The sequence below is a fragment of the Phascolarctos cinereus genome, unplaced genomic scaffold (genome assembly GCF_003287225.1).
Source record: "Phascolarctos cinereus isolate Bilbo 61053 unplaced genomic scaffold, phaCin_HiC Scaffold_726;HRSCAF=1367, whole genome shotgun sequence".
NCBI classification, from domain to species: domain Eukaryota; kingdom Metazoa; phylum Chordata; class Mammalia; order Diprotodontia; family Phascolarctidae; genus Phascolarctos; species Phascolarctos cinereus.
In genome coordinates, this window is record NW_027556098.1 from 348,907,640 (window position 1) to 348,933,110 (window position 25,471).

Below are 25,471 nucleotides of genomic sequence, written 5' to 3' on the forward strand. Positions count from 1 at the left end.
GGGAGCCATTTAGCTCTGACTCACTCAGCACCCCTAACTTTTCTACCTAATCCAAAAAGAGTTCTTGGAAAAACTTAAAAAAGGACTTTAAAAATCAAATAAGAGAGATCAAGGAAAAATTAGGAAAAAATGAGAGCAATCCAAGAAAATCAAGAAAATTATGAAAAGAAAATTAACAAAACTTGAAATAGAGAATCAGGAACTTAAGAAAGAAAATAATTCCTTGAAAACTAGAATTGGGTAAAGGGAAGCTAATGACATTCTAAAACACCAAGAAATAATAAAACAAAATCAAAAGAATGAAAAAAAAGAAGAGAATGTGAAACATCTCATCAGAAGAACAACTGATCTGGAGAACAGATTGAAGAGAAATAACATTAGAATAGTTGGATTGCCTGAAAATTGTGATAAAAAAGAAACTTGATACAATATTAGAAGAAATTTTCAAGGAAAATTGCTCCGAGTTATAGAAAAAGAAGACAAAGCAGAATAGAAAAAACCCACCTGTCACCACCTGAAAGAGATCCCAGGAGGAAAACTTAAAGGAATATCATAGCCAAGTTCAAAGCTCCCAGGTTAAGGAGAAAATTTTGGAAGCAACAAGGAAAAAATTAAATATTGTGGAGCTACAATAAGGATTACACATTCTCTTCTTTTTTTTTTCATTCTTTTGTGCTTGAGACTATGTGATGTTTCTCATTGAAAAAGGAGTAGCTTTTTTTTAGCTCTATTATCTTCCTCTGAACCCAGATCTTCTCTATCCCCATAGCAGCTATCTATGGTTGGGTTCTTTCTCTTTTGCTTGCTAATTTTAATTTTTTTTTGTTTTATTTTGTTTTTAGCAGCTATTAGTGTAATCAAATTTTAGTTCTGAGGTATGGGGGAATGATGCCCCAAGCTTCAGATCCTTCTTACTTTTATTTTCTGAGGTCTGTCTTGGGCCCAACCTAGGGCTATTCTCTCCACTCCTAAGCCACAGCTAGGGCCCCAGCTGTATTGTCCAGCAAATCATCTTGCTCCCCTTTGATCCCTCTGGTTGCTGCAAACTACAGCTGTCCTCTCTTCCCTAGAACTGAAACCAGGAACTCTGCTCTCCTACAAATGCCCACAGTGAGCAGGGTCCCCCCTCTCTGCTAGCTCTTTTTCCTCCACAGCAACAGCCAGCCCAGAGTGTCTGGTCTCTTTCATCCCTTGACAGTGGAAGGTCCTTCAGTCATCTCCTACTTAGCCATCGGATCCCCACACTGTTCCTATAACAAAAAGTTTCTAAGGCTGAAGCTGCCTCCTAACCCCAGCTGACCCCAGGGCTTGGTTTTTGATTCTGCAGAGTTGGCCTGGAGGTGTTTGCACTTCACTCAGGACATACCTCTGCTCCTGGAGATTGGGTCTTTCCTACGGTCTTCTAAGGTTGTCTTAGGAGAACAACTGTTTTACCCTGACTTTTGTTTATGGTTGCTCTACAGTCCTTCTGAGGCAATGTTCTGTCTTTTTCTGTGGAGGAAATTTGGAGAGCCAAACATTTTCTGACCTACTTCACTATCTTCCCAGAATCCTTTCCTTCTTTTGATGTTTTTTTTTATTCTTTTCTTCCAGATTGTTCTTCATTTTTTTATATATTTGTATTACTATTCAGTTGTTTTCTCTTTTACTTCTTTGGAGAGACTCGTGATTGGATTCAACTTTTTCCTTTCTGCCAATTATTTCTGATGTATAAACCATAAATTCTTCTTTCATAATTCTTATGTCTCTCTTGAAACATTAACATCCTGCTGTTCCCATGCTCTCTTAGGAATCTACAGGGTCTTTTGCCCTAGTAAGTATTAGTTCAATTTCCTTTATTGCAATATCTGTTCAGGCATTTAAGTGTCCTGGTGCTCATCTTCATTTCTGTCTTAATATCTTCTTTATTGTTTTTTTGTTCTATTCAACAAACATTTATTAAAGGTCTGCTGTGTGGAAAACAGAGCTCTCGCTTTCTTAGTCTTTTATTATTGTTATTTTTTCATTATTTATTTATTTTGAGTTTTCAACATTCACTTCCACAAGATTTGGAGTTTCAAATTTTTTCCCCATCACATCCCTCCCCCCACTCCAAGATGGCATGCATTCTGAATACCCCTTCCCCTAGTCTGCCCTCCTTCTGTCTCTCCCCACCCCTTCTCTTATCCCCTTCCCTTTCAATTTTCCTGTAGGGCAGGATAGATTTCTATACCCTATTTCCTATATTTCTTATTTCCCAGTTGCATGTGAAAACAATTTTTTAACATGTGTTTTTAAAACTTTAGGTTCCAAATTTTCTCCCTTCCTTCCTCCCCACCCACCCTCATTGAAAAGGCAAGCAACTCGATATAGGTCATACATGTGTAATCATGCAAAACACTTCCATAGTAATTATGTTGTGAAAAACTAGCTATATTTCCCTTCATCCTATCCTGCCCCCCATTTATTCTATTCTCTCTTTTGACCCTGTTTCTCCTCAGAACTGTTTGCTTCTGATTACCCCCTCCCCTAATCTGCCCTCCCTTCTACCATCCCCCTGCTCTCTTATCCCCTTCCCCTCCCCCAATTTTCCTGCAGGGTGAGATAGATTTCTGTACACAATTGAGTGTGTATGTTAATCCCTCCTTAAGCCATATCCTATGAGAATAAGATTTACTCATTCCTTCTCACTTTCCCTCATTTTCCCTCCACTGTAAAAGCCTTTTCTTGTCTGTTTTATGTGAGATAATTTACCCCATTCTACCTTTCTCTTTCTCCTTCTCCCAGTATAATCCTCTCTCACCCCTTAATTTTATTCTCCAGATATAACCTCTTCATCTTCAACTCACCCTGTGCCCTCTATCTATCTATCTATCTATCTATCTATCTATCTATCTATCTATCTATCTATCTATCTGTCTGTCTGTCTGTCTGTCTGTCTGTCTGTCTATCTATCTATCTATCTACATACATATAAATTTTCCCCTCCAACTACCAAAAGTCTCATGAGTTACAAGTATAATCTTTCCATGAAGGAATGTAAACATTTCAACCTTAATAAGTCTCTCATGATTTCTCTTTCCTCTTTACCTCTTCATTTTTCACTTGAGTCTTGTATTTGAAAGTCAAATTTTCTGTTCAGCTCTGTTCTTTTCATCAAGAATGCTTGAAACTCCCCTATTTCACTGAATGACCATTTTTTCCCCTGAAGGATTATACTCAGTTTTGCTGGGCAGGTGATTCTTGGTTGTAATCCTATCTCCTTTACCTTCTAGAATATTATATTCCATGACCTCCAGTCCCTTAATGTAGAAGCTGCTAAATCTTGTGCTATCCTGATTGTATTTCCACAATACTTGAATTGTTTCTTTCTGGCTGCTTGCAATATTTTCTCCTTGACCTGAGAACTTTGGAATTTGGCTACAATATTCCTAGGAGTTTTCCTTTGAGGATTTCTTTTAGGAGGAGATCCGTGGATTCTTTGAATTTCTATTTAGCCCTCTGGTTCTAAAATATCAGAGTAGTTTTCCTTGATAATTTCCTGAAAGATGATGTCCAGGCTATTTTTTTGATCATGGCTTTCAGATAGTCCAATAATTTTTAAATTATCTCTCCTGTATCTATTTTCCAGGTCAGTTGTTTTTCCAATGAGATATTTCACATTGTTTTCTTTTTTTTTTTTAATTCTTTAGGATTTGTTTTACAGTGTCTTGATTTCTCATAAAGTCACTAGCTTCCAATTGCTCCATTCTAATTTTTAAGGAAGCATTTTCTTCAGTAAGATTTTGGACTTCCTTTTCCATTTGGCCAATTTTGCTTTTTAGGGCATTCTTCTCCTTGTTGGCTTTTTGGACCTCTTTTGCCATTTGAGTTAGTCTATTTTTTAAGTTGTTATTTTCTTCAGTATTTTTTGGGGTCTCCTTTAGCAAGCTGTTGACTTGTTTTTCAGGAATTTCTTGTATCATGCTCATTTCTCTTCCCAATTTTTCTTCTACTTCTCTTACTTGCTTCTCAAAATCCCTTTTGAGCTCTTCCAAGGCCTGGGACTGATTCATATTTTTCTTGGAGGCTTTGGATGTAGGAGCTTTGATTTTGTTGTCTTCTTCTGGTTGTATGTTTTGATCTTCTTTGTTACCAAAGAAAGATTCTGTGGTCTGACTTTTTTACACCTTTATTTGTTCATGATCCCAACCAATTACTTGAGTTTTAAATTCTTTGTTAAGGTAGGGGTCTGCTTCCAGTGTGGAGAATGTACTGTCCCAAGCTTCAGGGGTTTTGTGTAGCTGTTTTAAGAGATACTTCTAGGGACCTGTAAATTTTCAGTTCTTCCTAGGTGGTATGATAAAGGGTGAGGTGTTTACTCCTTTCCTGGCCTGTGCTCTGGTCTGTGAGTGACCACAAGCATTCTTTTCTACCTTGGAACTATGAGGAGGATTTCCTCTCATCACCAATACAAGTTCCACCATACCAGCACTCTTCCTCACCCCAGGACCACCACCCAGAACTGTGACCCAGATCCAAGCACGAGCAAAGCAAGAGAATACTGCACCAGCTAAGAGTTCCCTGCAATCCCCCTCTGATCAGCCACTGAATTCCCCCTCAATCTGTGGGCCAGAAGCTCCAGAAGCAGCTACTGCCCCAGGGCTGAGCTTGGAGACTGGGGCTGGGACCAAGCTTCTCTCTTACTGCAGTCACAGACTTTTCCCACTGACCTTCTAAATCGTCTTTGGCGTTTGTGGGTTGAGAAGCTGGAAACTGCCACAGCTGCCCATGATTCAGTCCTCTGAGGCCTGCTCCAGCTTCACTGAAGCCTGTTTTGCCTTCACACACAAGCCAACCTGTACTCCTCTACCTGCCTTGCACGATATACCTTTCTGATCAATCATCCAGGCTGTCTTGGGCTGTAAATTTGTTTCATTCTGTCTTTTTTGTGGGTCCTGCTGCTTCAGAATTTGTTTAGAGCCAATTTTTTTACAGGTATTTGGAGGGGTTTGGGGAAGAGCTCAAGCAAATCACTGCTTTTACTCTGTCATCTTGGCTCTGCCTCCTTCTTTGTTGTTTTAACTGCTCATGCTTAAGGTTTCTGAGTTTTCTTTCTCTTAAGATCTTTAGTTTCATTCTTCTGTTCTTATATTCACCCATCACATCACCCATTTCATTTATTAGCTGTCTACTCTTGTTGTTTGTCCTTCATTCTCAAAGAGGACCATGAGATAGGGAGGTGATGCCATGACATGCAAGTGAATTGGATTTAAGTGAGGGAAGGCTGTGCAAAGTCAACAGCCTCACTTTTTTGTCCAGAGCCATCTGGGTCCAGTGATAAGATTTAGATCAGGATGACTAGAGATAATCCTGGATGCAGTGGGAGACATTGGCCTTTTTAAGCTAAGATCTTTAACAGGTCTCAATTTGACTGAGGCAATGCCCAATCAGTGATTAAGGCTAGAAACAGGTAGAGAATGGCCTCTTTTACCTAGTCAAAAAAAATCTATCTGGGAGATGAAAACCCTTGGGGTTTCTGGCCAAAACAGAAATAGTTGTTATTTACATAGATTCTGAGCAAATTAGGACCCAAATAGTGACCAAGTGGGGCTTGGCCTGAGATCTATTGTTGGCCAGTCAATGAAGAAAGAGTGATTTGTGTTTAAGGCATGGTCTTTAAGAAAGGAATATGGCCCCTATGTTGTTCGGGGCTATATTTCATCAGTGAGGAAAATTTATATTCGTTTGGGCAGAGCACCCAGAAGTCAGGGTATGATACCCTATGTGGACAGAGGGAAGGGAAGGGAAAGAAGAAAGAAAAGGAAAAAGAGAAAGAAAAAAAGAAGAAAAGAAAGAAAGGAAGGAATTGTGTTCCCCAATTGGCCAGTTCCAGTTGGGTGCCCAATGGGACAGCTCCTATTAGTACTCACAGAGGTTGTTTGTCCTTTGTTCTCAGAGAGGACCATGATATTAAGGAGTTGATACTATGACATGCAAATGAATTGGATTTAAGTGAGGGAGGGCTGTGCAAAATCACCAGCCTCATTTTCTCCTCCAGAGCCATCTGCATCCAGTGGCAAGATATAGATCAGTACAACTGGAGATGGCTTCTGACAGTAGCTGTATGACCTTGGGCAGATGTCATATCCTTCATATACCTTAAGAAATTCCCTAGGATTTATATGCTAAGTAATAAACAATAGTGATGTGTATATGTGTGTGTGTGTGTATATATATATATATATATATATATATATATATATATATATATATATATATATATATATTGATGGGGGCATTTCTCCTTAGCTGATAAAATTACAGATTTTTCAGTCCAGTCTTTGCAGAAGGGGAAACTGAGGTTCAGAGAAATTAAGTAATTTTTTTCCAAGCTCACACAGTAAGTAGCGGAGTTTAAATTTGAACTCAGGTCTTAGGACTCCAAATTCTTGCTCTTTCAACTATGATAACTAAATAGGTGAGATGGAATCTGTCTCTTGATAACCTCATCAATAATCATGGATTCAGTTTCCACCTCTATAGAGCTAATGTCTAGATCAATCTCTTTAACCTTCATCTTTTTCCTGAGATCTAGTACCCCATCATCTACTGTTTATTGTATCTTACATTGCATATCTTATTGTCTCAAAGTCAGCATATTCAAAACAGAATTATCTCTTCCCTAAAGGACTCTTCCCTTTTAAACTCCCCTGTTGCTATCAAAGATATCATAGTCTCTCCCCGACAATTGCTATAAGTTGCTATAGGACCTTTTCATTTTTTCATACAGACAAATAGGCACAAACAATATTTATAGGCAAGTTTAATGCCATTGATACCCACAATAAAATTCTCCTCTAATTTCCTTCTCTAGTTCTTATAGATCTGATTTACCTGCTTCTGTATGGGAAGATCTCTTCTCTGTGGTCAGCAAGAATCAGAACCTGAAAGAGCTCAAGATGTCCTCATTTAAATTTTCTGATTCATGTATGGCAAAGCTTTGTGTGCTACTAAAAGATCCAACCTGTAAACTGGAAAAACTGACGTAAGTCTAAGCTGGTCCCATAGCTGGGATGGTGGCCTATATGGGAGTGGGGAAAGTGAGGTAAAGAACTGAGGAAGATGTGAAAAATAAGGTCTTAGGAGAAAAAGAGAGGATAATCCAGAATCTAAATGAGTCGAAAGGTAGCACAGTGAAAAGAAAAATGAGGACGATGAAAGAGGAAAAGGGACATATGGTCCTTTTCACCACAATTATTTAATATTATACTAGAAGTACTAGTTACAACATTAAGAATAGAAAATGAAATTAAAGATACACATCTTAGCAAAGAGAAGACATATTATCTCTATTTACAGATGACATGATGGTATACCAAGAAAACCCCAGAGAATCTGTGAAGAAACTAATTGATAATAAGATCATAGATTTAGAGCTGGAAAGGACTTTGGAGGCCATCTAGTTCGACCCTCTGATTTTACGGATGAAAAAATCAGGCTCATTGATATTAAGTGACTTACCCAAGTTCATACAGGTAAAATTTAAACCAAGGTCATCTGACTCCAAATCCAGTATACTTTCTACTGCAGCATCAATAAGATTGCAGAGAACAAAATTTATACCCCTACACATAATGAACAAGTCATGCATATCTGTAAAGTATGAACAAAAACAACGAAGAAACAATGATAAAAGATCTATGTATCCAACTTCATTCTCTCTCTTGAGCTTTTGCCCTACATCACCAATTAATTGTTGGGCATCTCAGATTCAACATGTATAGATAGGCCACTGGACTTGGAGTCAAGAGAATCTGGGTTCAGTTTTTGCCTGAAAGAGAACCCTGGACAAGTCAGTCAACTTTCATGTGCCTCAGTTTCCTCATCTATATAATGAAGGGGATGCCAATGTTTCTTCCTGTTCTAAATTTGCCGAATTCATTAATCTCCTCTCCTGGTACTCACTCCTCTTCCCGGAGTCCCCTTTTCTGTTAAGGAAACCACCATTCTTCCAGGTATGCAGATTTGCAAACTTAAGGTTATCCTCAGTTTTTCATTCTTCCTCAACCCTTTTATATAATCAATTACTAGGTCTTATTGATTCTACTTCCATGACATCTCTTACATCCCTCCACTCTTTTCCACCCACATGTCTACAATCCTTATTCAAGCTCTTTTATCACCTCTCACTTCAATTATTGAAATTGCCTCCAAGTTGGTCTCTCTGCCTTGTGTATGTTTGTGTGCATGCATAGGTGTATATGCATATGTCTATATAAGTCTATCTATGTATAGAAGATATATATATATATGTATGTGTGTATGTACATAATAGTATCATAAAATATTCTACCTAAAATGTATGTATATATCCATATATATACATAAATGTGTGTATATTCCTATATATACATATCAATCTCCATATATACATGCATGTGTATGTGTGTGTGTGTGTGTGTGTATATATATATATATATATACATATATATATACACACACACACATGCATACTTTAGATGTTTTTTGCTTTTTGTAATTTGAATGAAATTTTGATCAATCAACAAGCATATATGAAACATCTGCTTTGTACCAGGCATTATACAAGGTGCTGGAGATAACATGACAAGAATGAAAGAGTCTGTGCCCTTAAAGACCTTATTTACTATCTATCTAAAATTTACATAGGTATAGATAGACTATAAGGCCTTTAAGGGCAGGGACTGTTTCATTTTTGTTTTTGTATCCCTAGCATTTAGCACAATGCCTGGTTCTTAATGAAGGCTTGTTGACTGGTCAAAATCCATTCAAAATGACAAAAGCAAAAAAGATCTGGGAGTTAATCAATGAGATACACACAAGGTTTATATAAATAGAATTTTTTTTTACAAAAATAAAGTGAGACATAAAGAATTGGAGAGAGATTAAAATGGCAATGCTCTTTTGATTTATGAGTTTGTTATGCCAATCAAGTTACCAATGAAGTATTTTGTAGAATCAGATAAAATAATAACAAAATTCATTTGGATAATCAAAACGTCCAGTCTCAAGGGAAATAATGAGAAATGTATAAATACAGGGCACTACCAGATCTCAAACTCTATTATAAGGCAGTAGACATCAAATCTATTTGGTAGTGGTTAAATCAGAAGAGTAGATAAAAAAAGAGCCAAGATAAAGAAGAAACAGAAACCTTTGAAAACATTATCCCACTGTTGGATAAACCCAAGAATGTAATTTACTGGGGGAGGGATTCCCTTTTCAACAAGTCCAGCCATGAAAACTAGAAAGCAGTTTGGTAGAAATTCAGTTTTGATTCTCATACCATGTACCATAGTAAGCTCAAAATAGATTAGGTGAACTAAATATAAAAATTCACACCATAAAAATAATTAGATGAGAACAAGATCAGGTACCTTTTATAACTATAAGTAAGGGAAATTTCTTAAATAAGAGAGAAAAAAGATCATAAAATATGAAACAGACAACACTGACCATATAGTTCACTTCTACTCCCTCCCCAACCCTCTGGAAAATTGTGTTCTACTCCTGGAACTCTCCTTGACATGGATAGGCCAGCTCTGGCCTTATTTTGTTTTGTACCACACAAGGCCTACACAACACTTCTCACACATCTCCACCTATGTTGCACACCCCTCCCCAGCTAATTGTCTTCCAACTCTTTCCCTCTTTCTATCCCTCCTTTATGTGTTGTTTTTCCCTATTAAAATGTAGGATCCTTTGAAGAAAGTGAGTAGTGTTTTTTTTATTTGTATCCTTAGCACTTTGCAGAGTTCTGGCCACCTAGTAAGTCCTTAAATATTTTACTCTATCTCTCTACCTATGTATCAAAATGAAAGGAAGAAAAAAGTTATAGAATATATTTCATAAACATCAATGATAAATATCTGATACCCTAAATGTATCTGTAATTAACACAAGAGATAATATGAGTCAATAGATAGGAACAAAAGAATGGCAGAGAATAAATGGCCACATGAAAATGTAATCCAAATCTAATAGTAAGATAAATATAAATTAAAATTACTCAGGTCTTATTTTTACTATACTACTTGGCAAAGATGACAAAAAATGACAACAGTCAATCTTGGAGATTCTTTGTGAATATAGGAACATTAGTACTCTGTTAGCAGGATGGTCAATTTGTCCAGCTATCCGTGGTTGAGCTAAAAAATTAAAAATCATCCACGTCTAGTAGAAATCATTTTGCTCAATTATATGCTGATAAACTGATCATTTAGAGGTAACACAGGAATATTTTCAAAAATATAAAATGTCCACATTAACAAAAAAAGAAGTAAGCTATTTCAATAACCCATTATTAGTTAAAAAGAAATTCCACAAGCCATAAATGAGCTTCCAAAGTAAAACTAAACTGTATGACCAGATGGATAAGCAAGTGAATTTCAGCAATCATTCAGAGAACAATAAATTCTAATAATACACAAGTTTTCAATAATAAGAAAAGGCAACCTTCCAATCTCTTTCTTAATAGAAATAAAGTCTTGATAACTAAACCAGAGAGAAACAAACCAGAGAAAGTAATCTAAAGACCACTAACCCTAATGAACACAGAAAGAAAAATAATAAATAAAATATTATTCAGAAGCCTATAACAATATGTTATATGATCATACATAATGACCAGGGTTGGTTCAACATGTGGAAGACTATAAATATAATAGGCCATGTTAATAATAGAAATAGTAAAAATCATATGATAATATCAATAGATGCTGAAAACCTTTTAAGTAAATCAAGTAATCCTTTTTTAATCCAAAATTCTAGAAATAATAGGCATCAATGGACTTTTTCTTAATATAGCAAACTGCCTTTGAATCAAAGAACAAACCCTTTATACAATAGAGATTCCTTTCCAGTAAGATCAGGGGCAAAACAAGATTGTCCATTACCACTACTGCTATTTCACATAGTGTTGGAAATGCTAGCTAGAGCAATAAGAAAAAAAAAACTAGAGAGAATGAGCATAGGCAGTGAGAAAGCAAAATTACACCTTTTACAGATGATATGATGATGTACTTGTAGAACTCTGGAGAGTCAAAAATTAATTGAAATAATAACTTCAGCAAAGTTGCAGGATATGATAAAATTACAAAAATTATCATTCCTCTGTATAACCAACAAAATACGCAGGAAGAGCTAAAAAGAAAGTGTGTTCAGATAACTATAGAAGCTATAAAATATTTGAGAGTATATCTACCATGATCCACCAAGAGACCCTATTAATCTCACTATAAAATACTCTTTGTTGAAATAATGGCAGACCTAAATAATTGGAGAAATACTGATATTTCTCATTGGTGGGTCAGACCAATATATAAAAAATGACAATACTACCTAAATTAATCTTATTATTCAGTGCTATGCAATTTAAATTCTGAAAAGAATATTTTTAGAGATGTAGAAAAAATAATAAAATTCATAAGGAAGATCAAAAGATTGAGAATATTGTAGGTAACAGTGAAAAAAAGTGGGAAGGAAGGTGTATATTAGGGTCATATCTTGAATGGTATCACAAAGCAGTGTAAACCAGTTTGCCCCACCCCTAAACCAGCTTGAGTCCCCTCTTACCTGAGAAAGGCCTAAAACCTGGATTGGCCAATCACAAGAAAGACATTGTTGGCTTAATGTGGACTTAACCTTCTATAATTATCAATCAGTGTAACAGATCAGGTATGCAACATGGTTGTTGTGGTTTGTCCTTCATTTTCAGGAAAGTGATTATTTGACTTTATGTGAATTAGATTTAAGTGAGGGAGGACAGTGCAAAGTCACCAGCCTCATTTCTCCTCTAGAACCATCTGGGTCCAGTGGCCAGATATACATCATAACAACTGGAGATGGCTCAGGATGTAGTAGGGGACCTTGGCCTTTTCAAACTAAGGTCTTTAACAAGTTTGTTTGACTGAGGCAATGCCCATTCTTTCTAGGATGTATTGCTGGCAAATTAGTGAGAGCCAGAGTGATTTGAGTTTAAGTCATGGTCCTTAAGAAAGAAATGTAGCCTGTAAAACCCAAGATACCTTGCAAGGTTTCAGGGATCAACATTTACATTCGTTTGGGCAGAGCACCCACAGGTAAGGGTATGATACCCTATGTGGAGCGATGGAAGGGAGAGAAAGAAAAAAAGAAATGAAGGAAGGAAGGAAAGAAAGAAAAAAGAAAGAAAGGCCATGTTGCCCAAATGACCAGTTCCAGTTTGGTGCCTGATGGGCACCTTCTTTTTTTGTTTGTCCTTTATTCTCAAAGAGGACCATGCCATCAGGGAGGTGATGCCATGGCTTGCATGTGAATTGGATTTAAGTGAGAGAGGGCTGTGCAAAATCACCAGCCTCACTTTCTCCTCCAAAGTTATCTGGATCCCATGTCCAGATATAGATCAGGACAACTAGAGAAGGCCCTGGATGCAGTAGGGGACCATGGCCTTTTCAAGGTAAGGTCTTTAATAGGTCTCAGCTTGACTGAGGCAATGCCCATTTAGTTATTAAGACTTACTAAGAAATGAGGCAGAGAATGACCTCTTTACCTAGTAAAAAAAAATCCACTTGGGAGGGGAAGACCCTCAGGGTTTCTGACCAAACCAGAAACAACTGCTATTTATATAGCAGTAAAGCCAATCTGACTATACTCTGAGCCAATCTGGGCCCAAACAATGAGCAAGTCGGGCTTGGCCTGGGCCCTATTGTTGGCCAGTAAATGAGAGTAGGACTGGTTTGCGGTTATGGCTGGTTTTTAAGAAAGAATAAAACAAAACAAAACAAAATGAAAAAAGGTTTCGAAGATTAAAATTGACATTCCCTTTGGGCAGAACACCTGCAGATGAGGGTGTAATACCCTATGTAGACAGAGGGAAGGAAGGAAGGAAGGAAGGATGAATGTATGGATGTATGGATGGATGTGTTGCCCAATTGGCTAGTTACAGTTTGGTCCCCAGTGGACTTTTTCTACTCACTGAGGTTGTTTGTCCTTTGTTCTCTAAGAGGACCATGACACGTATACAACATAAAGAAGCAAACTAACACAAGACAGTACTGTTTGATAAGTAACTCAAAAAACTTTAGTTGCTTGGGAGAAGGGCTCACTGTTTGAAAAAAAAAACAAACTGCCAGGAAACTGCATAGCAATCCAGTGGTAGAAATTAGGTTTAGACCAAAACAACACACCATATGCCAGGATAAGCTACATGTGGATATATAACCTCGATATAAATGTTCACATCCTAAATTAGAGGAGTAAAGAAAAAATTACCTTTCAGATCTATGGGGAGATTAAAAGTTCATGACCAAAAAAGTAAGAGGGGATCACACAAGGAAAATTTGACAGTTTTAATTATCTAAAATTCAAAAGCATATATGTAATATAGTAAAAATTTCAAAGGCAAAGAGGTAACTGGAAAAAATTTTTTTTGCATTAAGTTTCTCTGATAAAGTTCCTATGCTCATAACATATAAGGAATTGCTTCAAATTTATATCACTAAAAGCTATTCCCCAATGAATAAATGGTAAAGGACATGAACAAGGAGTTTTTCAAAAGAAGAAACTTAACAACATTAATGAAAAAATGGTTAAAATGAGTGAAAGTGAAAAATGAAAAATGAGTGCAAGAATACTATAAATCACAAATAATTAGAAAAATGAAAGTTAAAGCAACTTTGAGGCTCTACCTTACACCTATCAGACTGGCAAAGATGACAGAAGAAGAAAATGACAAATGTTGTAGGGGCTGTGGGAAAACAGGTACACCAGAGTGCCTTTGGAGGACCTGTGATTAGTCCTGTCATTCTGGAAAACATTCTGGAACCATGCGCAGAAAGACCCTTAAATGTGCACAGTCTTTGACTCACCTGTACTACTACTGGGACTATACTCCAAAAAAATTCATAGAAAAAGAAAAGGGATCTACGTATCCAAAAATATTTATAGCAGCTCTTTTTGTGCCAGCTAAAAATTGGAAATTAAGGTGTCCTCCAATTGGGAAATGGCTAAACAAATTGTACTATATGAATCTGACAGAATTCTACTGTGACATAACAAATGATGAAATGGATAGTTTCAGAGGTAACTGGGAAGTCCTTTATGAACTAATGAAAAGCAAAGTGAGTAGAACTAGGAGAAGAGTTTATACAATGGTGACATTATAGAGAAAAACAACTGAACCATGAGTCCAAGAGAAATATGCCCCTTACCTCCTGATGGAGAAGTGATTAGCATAAAATGCAGAAAGAAACATACATTTTTGGATATAGCCAATGCAATCATTTGAATAACATTAATATTCCACATTTTGTCAGGATGTGCAGCTATGTATTAAGGGCATCAGTGGGATGGGAATTACTTTTTCCTTTGCTCACTTGGTTGGGGCCAAGGGGCATAGTGGAAGCAGCAGCTAAATAAAGGAGATAGCCGGAAATTAAGAAGTAGGTAAAGAAATTTTCACATATATACATAAAAGAATATGACTTCATATATCAAATGATGACTAAAGACTACATAGAAACATGTGAAGAATTAACTAAAGTAATACAGAAGAAAGTAGACAAAGCAGGAAAACGACATATACATTGACTTCAACAACCTAAGTGGAAGGAAATAAGAAAAATAAAAACTGAATGCTGTGATATTATAATGATCAAATATTGCTTGAAATAAGGGATATAAGAATATACTTCCCTCTCTTCATTTTGAAGGAAGGAGGATTGCAGATGTGTAATGCTGCATGTAAACCAGATTTACTTCATATGTTGGCTGGTTTTGCTGAAATGATTTTTCCCCCCTCTTTTTTATTTTTAGTTATAAGGAATAGCTTTAGGAGCAGTAGATGGGAATCTATATCTATATCTATATCATCTATATCTATATCTATATCTATATCTATATCTATATCTATATCTATATCTATATCTATATCTATATCTATATCTATATACCTATATATATCTATATATCTATATCTATATATATAAAAGAATTAGGTATGTCCAGTCTGGCACAATGCCACAGTGGTGAAATGCCAAAGATATTAAATGTTCTTGTCAAGAAAGAGGAGTTAAAATGATTCTTTTCTCTCTTATTATTCCTTATAATTCCTAATCAGCATCATTATCTTTCTCATTTTCTTCACCTTCATGTGACACATTGTTGACCCAATATAACACAGGCTTGAGGATCAGAATAAGAGGAATGGGCTGGTAGATTAGATTAGGAAGGGGCAGTTTTAAAGGAAATTGAACTATTTAGCCTGGAATGGGAATGTCAGAGGATAGTGGCTATAAAGAAATGGTGGCTCTGAGCTCCTTTCCAGAAAGAGAAGAAAGAAGTTAATCCTGAACAAATGATTCATTTAACCTCTGGCTGTATGTCTCCTGCAGGTTGGAAGGCTGCAAGGTAACTTATTCGTTTTGTCGGTACCTTTTCTCTGCTTCCTGTCTGAAAAGCCTGCACTTCAGTAATATTTCCTTTGTGGATGATGGCAGGAAGCTGTCATCTAAGACCTTGGGGCAAGGGAACTGTCAACTACAGACACTAAGGTGAGTTTCCATAGATGTCTTCTCTTCAGAGCCTCCTAAGCAATAGAGCCATAAGGTTAAAGTAAGCAGGAAGAACAACACTGATTTGGGGAAGGTGACTGCAAGTTGCCTGTCTGAGATCAGGGCTTTACCCACTTTTATTCTAGGGAAATTTGCACGATAGATCCTTCTCTTCATCTGGCTTTTGAGGACGGTTTATTCAGGGAAGTGCCCCCTTCACTCTGATATACTATTGAAATTTCTCTGACCTTCCCTTGATATAACTTCATGAATTGATTAAAGTTCCCCCTTATGTTGTCTTCCTCCTATGTTTATGCTTGAGGAAGTTTGTTCTAGTGTGAGATGGAAGAATTGCACTGATAGGCAATAATGAGGGAAAATAACCAATATTTCAGTGAATAAATATTATTTAAAGGGTCCTTTTTTTATGGAGGACGAGTTTCTTTCATACTCCTTCACCTCATCTTTCCATCTTTACAATATGCAAAATCAGTGCCTGCTTAGCCTACTATTTTCATAGCCCTCTGGTAGATCTGGGTCAGTGCCACCAAGGAGAGCAAAAGCAGGTTTGTCATCACCATTGATACAGTAGCTCTTGTCTCAGTTGAAGAGTTACTGGAGGTGGGGGAGGTGTTGAGGCATCATGATACTGGCTCCAACCTGTGAAGAGGCAGAGATAGATAGCAAGGTCAGGGAGAAGTTAGTCATCTCCTTTGGCTAGAGCTCAGAGAGTGAATGGACCAGGGTAAAATAGAGAAGGACCATCCCCGCCACCATTGTAGATACTATTTCTCTCTCAATACCTTTTTGGCTTCTATGTCACAAAATTGACTTATATTGAGTTTATTGTTCACACACACACACACACACACACACACACACACATCATCATTCTGTACTTACACAGTTGATTTTTTTTAACCCTGTTTAATAATATCTTCTAGAATTTTGTTTGGAATCCAGTTGAAGCTTCCTGGCCTCTTACTTGAAGAATACACCTTCTCCCCCTTCTGAATACTGAGACATTTGTCTCTCTTTAGTTCTGTGGCAATTCTTCTGTTCTTCCATGTCATTTCTAAATTTACTAACAGCTGATCCACCCATTAATTTGTTCCTTAAATTTCTCTTTCTTCTCCTGTTGCTAAAGCTAACATTTCTAGTACAATATTGAATAACAGTGGTAATAACAGACATCCTTGTTTCACCTCTGATCTAATTGGAAATGCTTCTAGCTTGTCCCCATTATATGTAATGCTTGCTGATGGTTTTAGATAGAGGATATCATTTTAAGGAAGACTCCATTTATTCCTATGCTCTCTAGTGTGTTTAATAGGAATGGGTGTTGTACTTTGTCAAAAGCTTTTTCTACATCTATTGAGACAATCATATGATTTCTGCTAGTTTTGCTGTTGATATGGTCAATTATGCTGGTAGTTTTCCTAATATTGAACCAGCCTTGTATCCCTGGTGTAAATAATACCTAGTCACAGTGTATTATTCTCAAGATAAGTTGCTGTGATCTCTTTGCTAATATTTTATTTAAAATTTTTGCATCTATATTGATTAGGGAAATTGGTCTATAATCTTCCTCTGTTTTGGCTCTTTCTGGTTTAAGTATCAGCACCATATTTGTATCATAAAAAGAATTTGGTAGGACTCCTTCTTTACCTAATTTTTTTATTGTTCTCAGGGTTTTATTTTTGTCTATGTTTTCTTTTTTAATATAAATTTATTTATTTTTAGTTTTCAATATTCACTTCCACAAGTTTTTGAGTTCCAAATTTCTCACCCCTTCCCCCACCCCAAGATGGCATGCATTCTGAATACCTCTTCCCCTGGTCTGTCTCTCTTCTATCTCTCCCCCTCCTTCTCTTATCCCCTTCCCCTTCTATTTTCCTGTAGAGCAGGATAGACTTCTGTACCCCCATTTCCTGTATTTCTTATTTCCCAGTTGCATGTGAAAACATTTTTTTTAAAACATGTGTTTTTAAAACTTTGAGTTCCAAATTTTCCCCCTTCCTTCCTCCCCACCCACCCTCATTGAAAAGGCAAGCAACTCAATATAGGTTGTACATATGCAGTTATGCAAAACACTTCCATAGTAGACATGTTGTGAAAAACTAACTCTATTTCCCTTAATCCTATCCTGCCCTCCCATTTATTCTATTCTTTCTTTTGACCCTGTCCCTCCTCAGAAGTATTTGCTTCTGATTACCCCTTTCCCAATCTGCCCTCCTCTCTATCATCCCCCTGCTCTCTTGTCCCCTTCTCCCCCTATTTTCCTGTAGGGTAAGACAGATTTCCATACCCAATTGAATGTGTATGTTATTCCCTCCTTAAGCCAAATCCTATGAGAATAAGATTCCTCATTCCCTCTCACCTTCCCCTGTTTCCCCTCCACTGTGAGAGACTTTTCTTTTCTGTTTTTTTTTTGTGAGATAATTTACCCCATTCTACCTCTCCCTTTCTTCTCCAAGTATCATCCTCTCTCATCCCTTAATTTTATTCTCCAGATATGACCCCTTAATCTTCAACTCACCCTGTGCCCTCTATCTATCTATCTACATATACATACATACAATTTTTTTCCTCCAACTACCCTAATACTGACAAAGTTCTCATGAGTTACAAATATCATCTTTCCATGCAGGAATGTAAACAGTTCAATCTTAATAAGTCTCTTATGATTTCTCTTTCCTGTTTACCTCTTCATGTTCCACTGAGTCCTGTATTTGAAAGTCAGATTTTCTGTTTAGCTCTGGTCTTTTCATCAGGAATGCTTGAAAGTCCTCTATTTCACTGAATGACCATTTTTCCCCTGAAGGATTATACTCAGTTTTGCTGGGTAGGTGATTCTTGGTTGTAATCCTATCTCCTTTGCCCTCCGGAATATTATATTCCATGCCCTGCGGTCCTTTAATGTAGAAGCTGCTAAATCTTGTGTTATCCTGATTGTGTTTCCACAGTACTTGAATTGTTTCCTTCTGGCAGCTTGTAATATTTTCTCCTTGACCTGGGAACTCTGGAATTTGGCTACAATATTCCTAGGAGTTTTCCTTTGGGGATCTCTTTCAGGAGGAGATCTGTGGATTCTTTCAATTTCTATTTTGCCCTCTGGTTCTACTATATCAGGGCAGTTTTCCTTGATAATTTCTTGAAAGATGATGTCTAGGCTCTTTTTTTGATCATGGCTTTCAGATAGTCCAATAATTTTTAAATTCTCTCTCCTGGATCTATTTTCCAGGTCAGTTGTTTTTCCAATGAGATATTTCACATTGTTTTCTAATTTTTCATTCTTTTGGATTTGTTTTACAGTGTCTTGATTTCTCATAAAGTCACTAGCTTCCAATTGCTCTATTCTAATTTTTAAGGAAGTATTTTCTTCAGTAATCTTTTGGACTTCCTTTTCCATTTGGCCAATTTTTCTTTTTAGGGCATTTTTCTCCTCATTGGCTTTTTGGACCTCTTTTGCCATTTGGGTTAGGCTGTTTTTTAAGGTGTTATTTTCTTCAGTATTTTTTTGGGTCTCCTTTAGCAAGCTGTTGACTTGTTTTTCATGATTTTCTTGCATCACTCTCATTTCTCTTCCCAGTTTTTCCTCTACTTCCCTTACTTGCTTCTCAAAATCCCTTTTGAGCTCTTCCAAGGCCTGGGACTGATTCATATTTTTCTTGGAGGCTTTGGATGTAGGAGCTTTGACTTTGTTGTCTTCTTCTGGTTGTATATTTTGATCTTCTTTTTCACCAAAGTAAGATAATATAGTCTGACTCTTTTTGCGCTGCTTGCTCATGATCCCAGCCAATTACTTGAGTTTTGAACTCTTTGTTAAGGTAAGAGTCTGCTTCCAATGTGGAGAATGTACTGTCCCAAGCTTCAGGGGTTTGTGTAGCTGTTTTCAGAGATACTTGTAGGGACCTGTAAATTTTCAGTTCTTCCAAGGTGGTATGATAAGGGGCGAGGTGTTTACTCCTTTCCTCCTGCCTGTGACCACAAGTATTCCTTTCTGTCCATAACTGTGAGGAGGTTCCTCTCACAGCCACTACAAGCTCCACCATGCAAACCCAGAGCTCCTCCTCACCCCAGACCCCTGCAGAACTGTGACCCAGATCCACACAGGCAAAGCAAGAGATTCGTGCCTCAGCACCGTCAAAGAGATCCCTGCAGTCCCTCTCTGATCAGCCACTGGATTCCCCCTCAGTCTGTGGGCCAGAAGCTCGGGAAGCAGCTGCCCCCCCCCCCGGCCAGGCTGTTGGGGAATGGAGCTGAAACCCAGCCTTCCTCTCCGACCACCGACAGAAAAAGACTTTTCCCACTGACCTTCTAAGTTGTCTTTGGCATCAGTGGATTGAGGAGTCTGGAAACGTCCACAGCTGCCCTTGATTCAGTCCTCTGAGGCCTGCTCCAGGTTTGCTGTGGCCTGCCTGCCCACGCCGCGCTGTGCTGTGCTCCCAGCCCAGCGCGATATACCTTTCTGATCAATTATCCAGGTTGTCTTGGGCTGGAAATTTGTTTCACTCTGTCTTTTTGTGGGTTCTGCTGCTTCAGAATTTGTTTAGAGCCATTTTTTATAAGTGTTTGGAGGGGTTTGGGGGAGAGCTCAAGCAAGTCACTGCTTTCACTCTGCCATCTTGGCTCCACCCCCCCATTTTTTTCAATGAACAAAAATTAATCTTCTCTCCCTCCCACTTTTCATTGCTTCATTTCAAAAGAAAGAAAAATAAAATTCAGGTAACAAATATGTGCAGTCAAGAAAGCCAAAGAAATTGATTTTTATATATCAATATATTGAAATATTTTGTATGTGTATATATACACAATGTACATATACATGTATGTATGTATGTATGTATGTGTGTGTATATTTATACACCAATTTTTACCCTTAGTAGTCTATGAAATCTCTGTCATGTGGGGTAGGTAGCATGTTTCAACATGAGTCCTCTGGAATTAGGTTGGTTGTTGTTTTAATGACAATGCTTATGTCTTTTAATGTTTTTTTTGCTTGTTTTTATTTTTTTATTTTTTGCTCTACCTTATTTTTAAAATTAATTTGTTTATTTTTGGTTTTCAACATTCACTTCCACATGATTTTGAGTTCCAAATTTTCTCCCCATCTCATCCCTCCCCCCACCCCGAGATGGCACACATTCTGAATGCCCTTTCCTCTGATCTGCTCTCCTTTCTATTACCCCCCTCCCTGTTCTTATCCCCTTCCACTTCTATTTTCCTGTAGGGCAGGATAGATTTCTATACCCCATTGCCTGTATATCATTTCCCAGTTGCATGTAAAAATAATTTTTGACATTTGTTTTTAAAAATTTGGGCTCCAAATTCTCTCCCTTCCTCCCTTGCCCACCCAGTCTCATTGAGAAGGCAAGCAACTCGATACAAGTTACACATGTGTAATCATGCAAAACACTTCCATAGTAGTCATGTCGTGAAAACCTAACTATATTTCTCTTCATCCTATCCTACCCCCCATTTATTCTATTCTCTCCTTTGACCCTGTCCCTCCTCAAAAATGTTCACTACTGATTACCCCTCCCCCAATCTGCTCTCCCTTCTGTCATCTTCCCCCCCCCTTATTCCCTTCCCCCCTATTTTCCTGTAGGGTAAGAGAGCTTTCCGTACCCAATTGAGTGTGTATGCTATTACTTCCTTAAGCCAAATCTGATGAGAGTAAGATTCATTCACTCCCTCTCATCTCTCACCTCTTCCCCTCCATGCTAAAAGCTTTTTCTTCCCTCTTTATGTGAGATAATTTACCCCATTCTACCATTCCTTTTCTCCTTCTCCCAGTACAATCCTCTGTCACCCATCAATTTTATTGTTTGCATATCATCCCTTCATGTTCAACTCACTTTGTGCCCTCTGTCCATATATATATATATATATATATATATATATATATATATATATATATATATTATTATGTCCAACTATCCTAATACTGAGAAAGGTCTTGTGAGTTACAGATATTATCTTTCCATGTAGGGATGTAAACAGTTCAACTTTAATAAGCTTGTTATGATTTTTCCTTCCTGTTTACCTTTTCATGCTTCTCTTGAGTCTTGTATTTAAAAATCAAATTTTCTATTCAGCTCTGATCTTTTCATCAAGAATGCTTGAAAGTCTTCCATTTCACTGAATATCCATTCTTCCCCCTGAAGAATTATACTAAGTTTTGCTGGGTAGGTGATTCTTGGTTGTAATCCTATCTTCTTTAACCCCAGGAATATCATATTCCAAGCCCTCAGTCCCTCAATGTAAAAGCTGCTAAATCTTGTATTATTCTTATTGTGTTTCCACAATACTTGAATTATTTCTTTCTGGCTTCTTGCCCTTGACCTGGGAATGCTGGAATTTAACCATAATATCCCTAGGAGTTTTCCTTTGGGGATTTCTTTCAGTAGGTGATTGGTAGGTTCTTTCCATTTCTATTTTACCCTCTGGTTCTAGAATATCAGGGCAATTTTCCTTGATAATTTCTTGAAAGATGATGTCTAGGCTCTTTTTTTGATCATGGCTTTCAGGTAGTCCAATAATTTCAAAATGATCTCTCCTGGATCTATTTTCCAGGTCAGTTGTTTTTCCAATGAGATATTTCACATTGTCTTCTTTTTTTTTTATTCTTTTGGTTTTGTTTTATGGTTTCTTAATTTCTCATAAAGTCACTAGCTTCCATTTGCTCCGTTCTAATTTTTTTTTTTAGGCAATTAGGGTTAAATGACTTGCCCAGGGTCACACAGCTAGTAAGTGTCAAGTATTTGGTCTGAGACTGGATTTGAACTCAGGTACTTCTGACTTCAGGGCCAGTGCTCTATCTCCTGCACCACCTAGCTGCCCTCATTCTAATTTTTAAAGAATTACTTTCTTCAGTGAGCTTTTCGACCTCCTTTTCCATTTGGCCAATTTTGCTTTTTAAGGCATTCTTCTCCTCATTGGCTTTTGCATCTCTTTGCCCATTTGAATTACTCTAGTTTTAAGGTGTTATTTTCTTCAGTATTTTTTTGAGTCTCCTTTAGCAAGTTGTTGACTTGTTTCTCATGATTATCTTGCATCACTCTCATTTCTCTTCCCAGTTTTCCTTCTACTTCTCTTACTTTCTTCTCAAAATCCTTTTAAAGCTCTCTTATGGCCTGGGACTGATTCATATTTTTCTTGGATGCTTTGGAGGTAGAAGCTTTGACTTTGTTGTCTTCTTCTGGTTGTATGTTTTGATCTTCTTTGTCTTCAAAGAAAGATTCTATGGTATGACTTTTTTTGTGCAGTTTGCTCATGTTCGCAGCCAATTACTTGAATTTTAAACTCTTTGTTAAGGTAGGGGTCTGCTTCCAGGGTGGAGAATGTGCTGTCCCAAGCTTCAGGGATTTTGTGCAGCTATTTTCATGAATATTTTTAGGGAACTATAAATTTTCAATTCTTCCAAGGTGGTGTGATCAAAGGCGAGGTGTTTACTCCTTTCCTTGACTGTGCTCTGGTCTATGAGTGACCACAAGCACTCTTTTCTACCTTTGAACTGTGAGGATTTTCTCTTCACCACTGCCACAAGCTCTGCCATGCCAGTGCTCCTCCTTTCCCCAGGACCACCACCCAGGACTGTGACGGCAAAGCAAGAGAATCCTGCACCAGCAGAGCGATCCCTGCAATCCCCCTCTGATCAGCTGCTCAATTCCCTCTCTGTCTGTGAGCCAAGAGCTCTGGAAGCAGCCACTGTCCCAGGGCTGTGTCAGAACTGGGGTTGGACCACTCTTCTCTCCCACCAAGGTCTCACATACCTTTCCTACTGACCTTCTAAGCTGTCTTTGGCATTTTTAAGTTGAGAAGTCTGGAAACTGCCAGAGCTCCCTTTGATTCAGTTCCATGAGGCCTGCTTCAGGTTCACTGAGGCCTGGTCTTTGCCTATGCGGCCCTTGCTAAATTGTGCTCCTCTCCCAGCCTGGCACAACAGACCTTTCCATCAACTATCCAGGTTGTGTTGGGTTGGAAATTTGTTTCACCCTGTCTTTTTGTAGGTTCTGCTGCTCTAGAATTTGTTTAGAGCCATTTTTTTTTACAGGTATTTGGAGGGGTCTGGGGGGAGAGTTCAAGCAAGTCACTGCTTTTACTGCACAATCTTGGCTTTGCCCCCTACCCTCTTATTTCTTTCTAAATTTAGAAGACTCTATACACCCCTAAACATATATATATGTTGTTCCCTCTTTAACCCATTTCTAATGAGAGTAAGTGCTACCAGCCCTCTACCCCCATTTGTGTCTTCTTTATCAGCTCTTCCTTTGATGCCTCATTTGTAGGAGAGAATTCCTTCTTTTTTATCTCTCTCCATGCAGTTCTGTTTTTTTAATCACCTCATCATACATAGCTCAGATCAAGCCTTTCTTTCAAATTACTCAAATAATGATGACAGTCATAAGAGTATGGATAACATTTTCACATATAAGAAATAAACAGTTTGACCTTATTAAGTGCCTTATAATTGGTCTTTAACATTTACCTTATTTTTGTCTTGGATCTTACATGTTCAATTTTTGATTAAGTTCTGCTCTTTTTGTCACAAATACCTGAAAGTCTTTCAATTCATTAAATCTCCATTTTTTTCCGTTTAGGTTTATACTTAACTTTGCTGGGTAAATTATCCTTGGTTGTAACCCCAGTTCTTTTGGTCTATGGAATACAGTGTTCTAAGACCTAGGATCCTTCAGTGTAGTAGCTATTGGTTCTTGTGTAGTCCTGATTGTAGCCCTTGTAGGTATTTAAATTGTTTTTTTTCTTATTGCTTGTAATAATTTCTCCTTAATCTAGGAGCTTTGAAACTTGGCTATGATATTCCTGTAAGTATTCCTCCTGGGACCTCTTTCAGGTAGTGATAAGTAGATGTTTTTTTCTATTTCTGCTTTGCCTTCCTTTTCTAGAAATCCAGGGCAATTTTCCTTAATAATTTCTTGTAATGCCGTATCAAGATTCTTTTTTTGAATGTATCTTTCAGGTTGTTTAACTATTCTTATGTTGTCTCTCCTCAATCTGTTCTCCAGATCATTTGTTTTTCTGATGAGATGTTTCACATTCTCTTCTCTTTTTTCATTCTTTAGATTTTGTTTTTATTATTTCTTCATCTTATAATATCATTAGCTTCCCCTTGCTTAATTCTAGTTTTCAAGGCATTATTTTCTTCATTAAGTTTTTGATTCTCTATTTCCAGTTGGTGGATTTTCTTTTCATAATTTTCTTGATTTTCTTGGATTGCTCTTATTTATTTTTCTAATTTTTCCTTGATCTCTCCTATTTGATTTTTAAAGTCTTTTTAAAGTTCTTCCAAGAATTCTTTTTGGCTTGTGACCATTTGACTTTTCTCACTGAAAAAAGAGTAGCTTTTTTTAGCTCCACTATGTTCCTCTAAATATTTACCCAGATCTTCTATGTCCCCAAAAATAGCTATCTATGATTGGGTTCTTTCTCCTTTGCTTATTCATTTTGAGTTTCATTTTATTTTATTTTTATCAGCTTATTATTGATATTAAATTTTAGTTCCCAGGTGTGGGGAATGATGCCCAGTCCTCAGATCCTTCTTATTGTTATTTTCTGACCTCTGTCCCCGGGGACCAACTTTGGGAACTCCTCTATACCCAGAAGCCACATTTATAGCCCCCATTCATTCTGTTCCACAAATGCCCTTGTTCTGTTTTGTCCCTCTGGTGGCTGCAAACTGCAGCTGTCCTTTTTGCCCTGGAACTGAAACCAGGGTCTCTGCTGTCCTGCAAATGCCCACAGCCAGCAGGGTCCCTGCCCATATGCTATTGCACTCACCAGGTATATTCTTAGCTTCTTCTCCCTTGCAGATAAAGCACGGGACTATAGGCACAGCATGGAACCCCAGCTGCAGCACCAGGTCAGCACAACTATGCTTGGCATCCCTCAATAATGGAAGGGCCTTTAATCTCCTA

At 37.5% G+C, this 25,471-nt stretch overlaps 1 protein-coding gene across 3 annotated transcripts in view; it reads left to right on the forward strand.

Moving 5' to 3' along the window:
• The window catches only part of LOC110195030 (NACHT, LRR and PYD domains-containing protein 3-like), a 59,846-nt gene that overhangs the window by 12,657 nt on the left and 21,718 nt on the right, over nt 1-25,471 (forward strand). For 2 of the 3 annotated variants that reach the window (XM_020967684.2, XM_020967687.2), the window contains 2 exons: nt 6,836-7,006; nt 15,372-15,530. In XM_020967684.2, coding sequence (XP_020823343.1) covers nt 6,836-7,006; nt 15,372-15,530 — 330 coding nt within the window. The remainder of the gene's footprint in view (nt 1-6,835; nt 7,007-15,371; nt 15,531-25,471) is intronic. The other variant, XM_020967685.2, reaches the window with a different exon arrangement.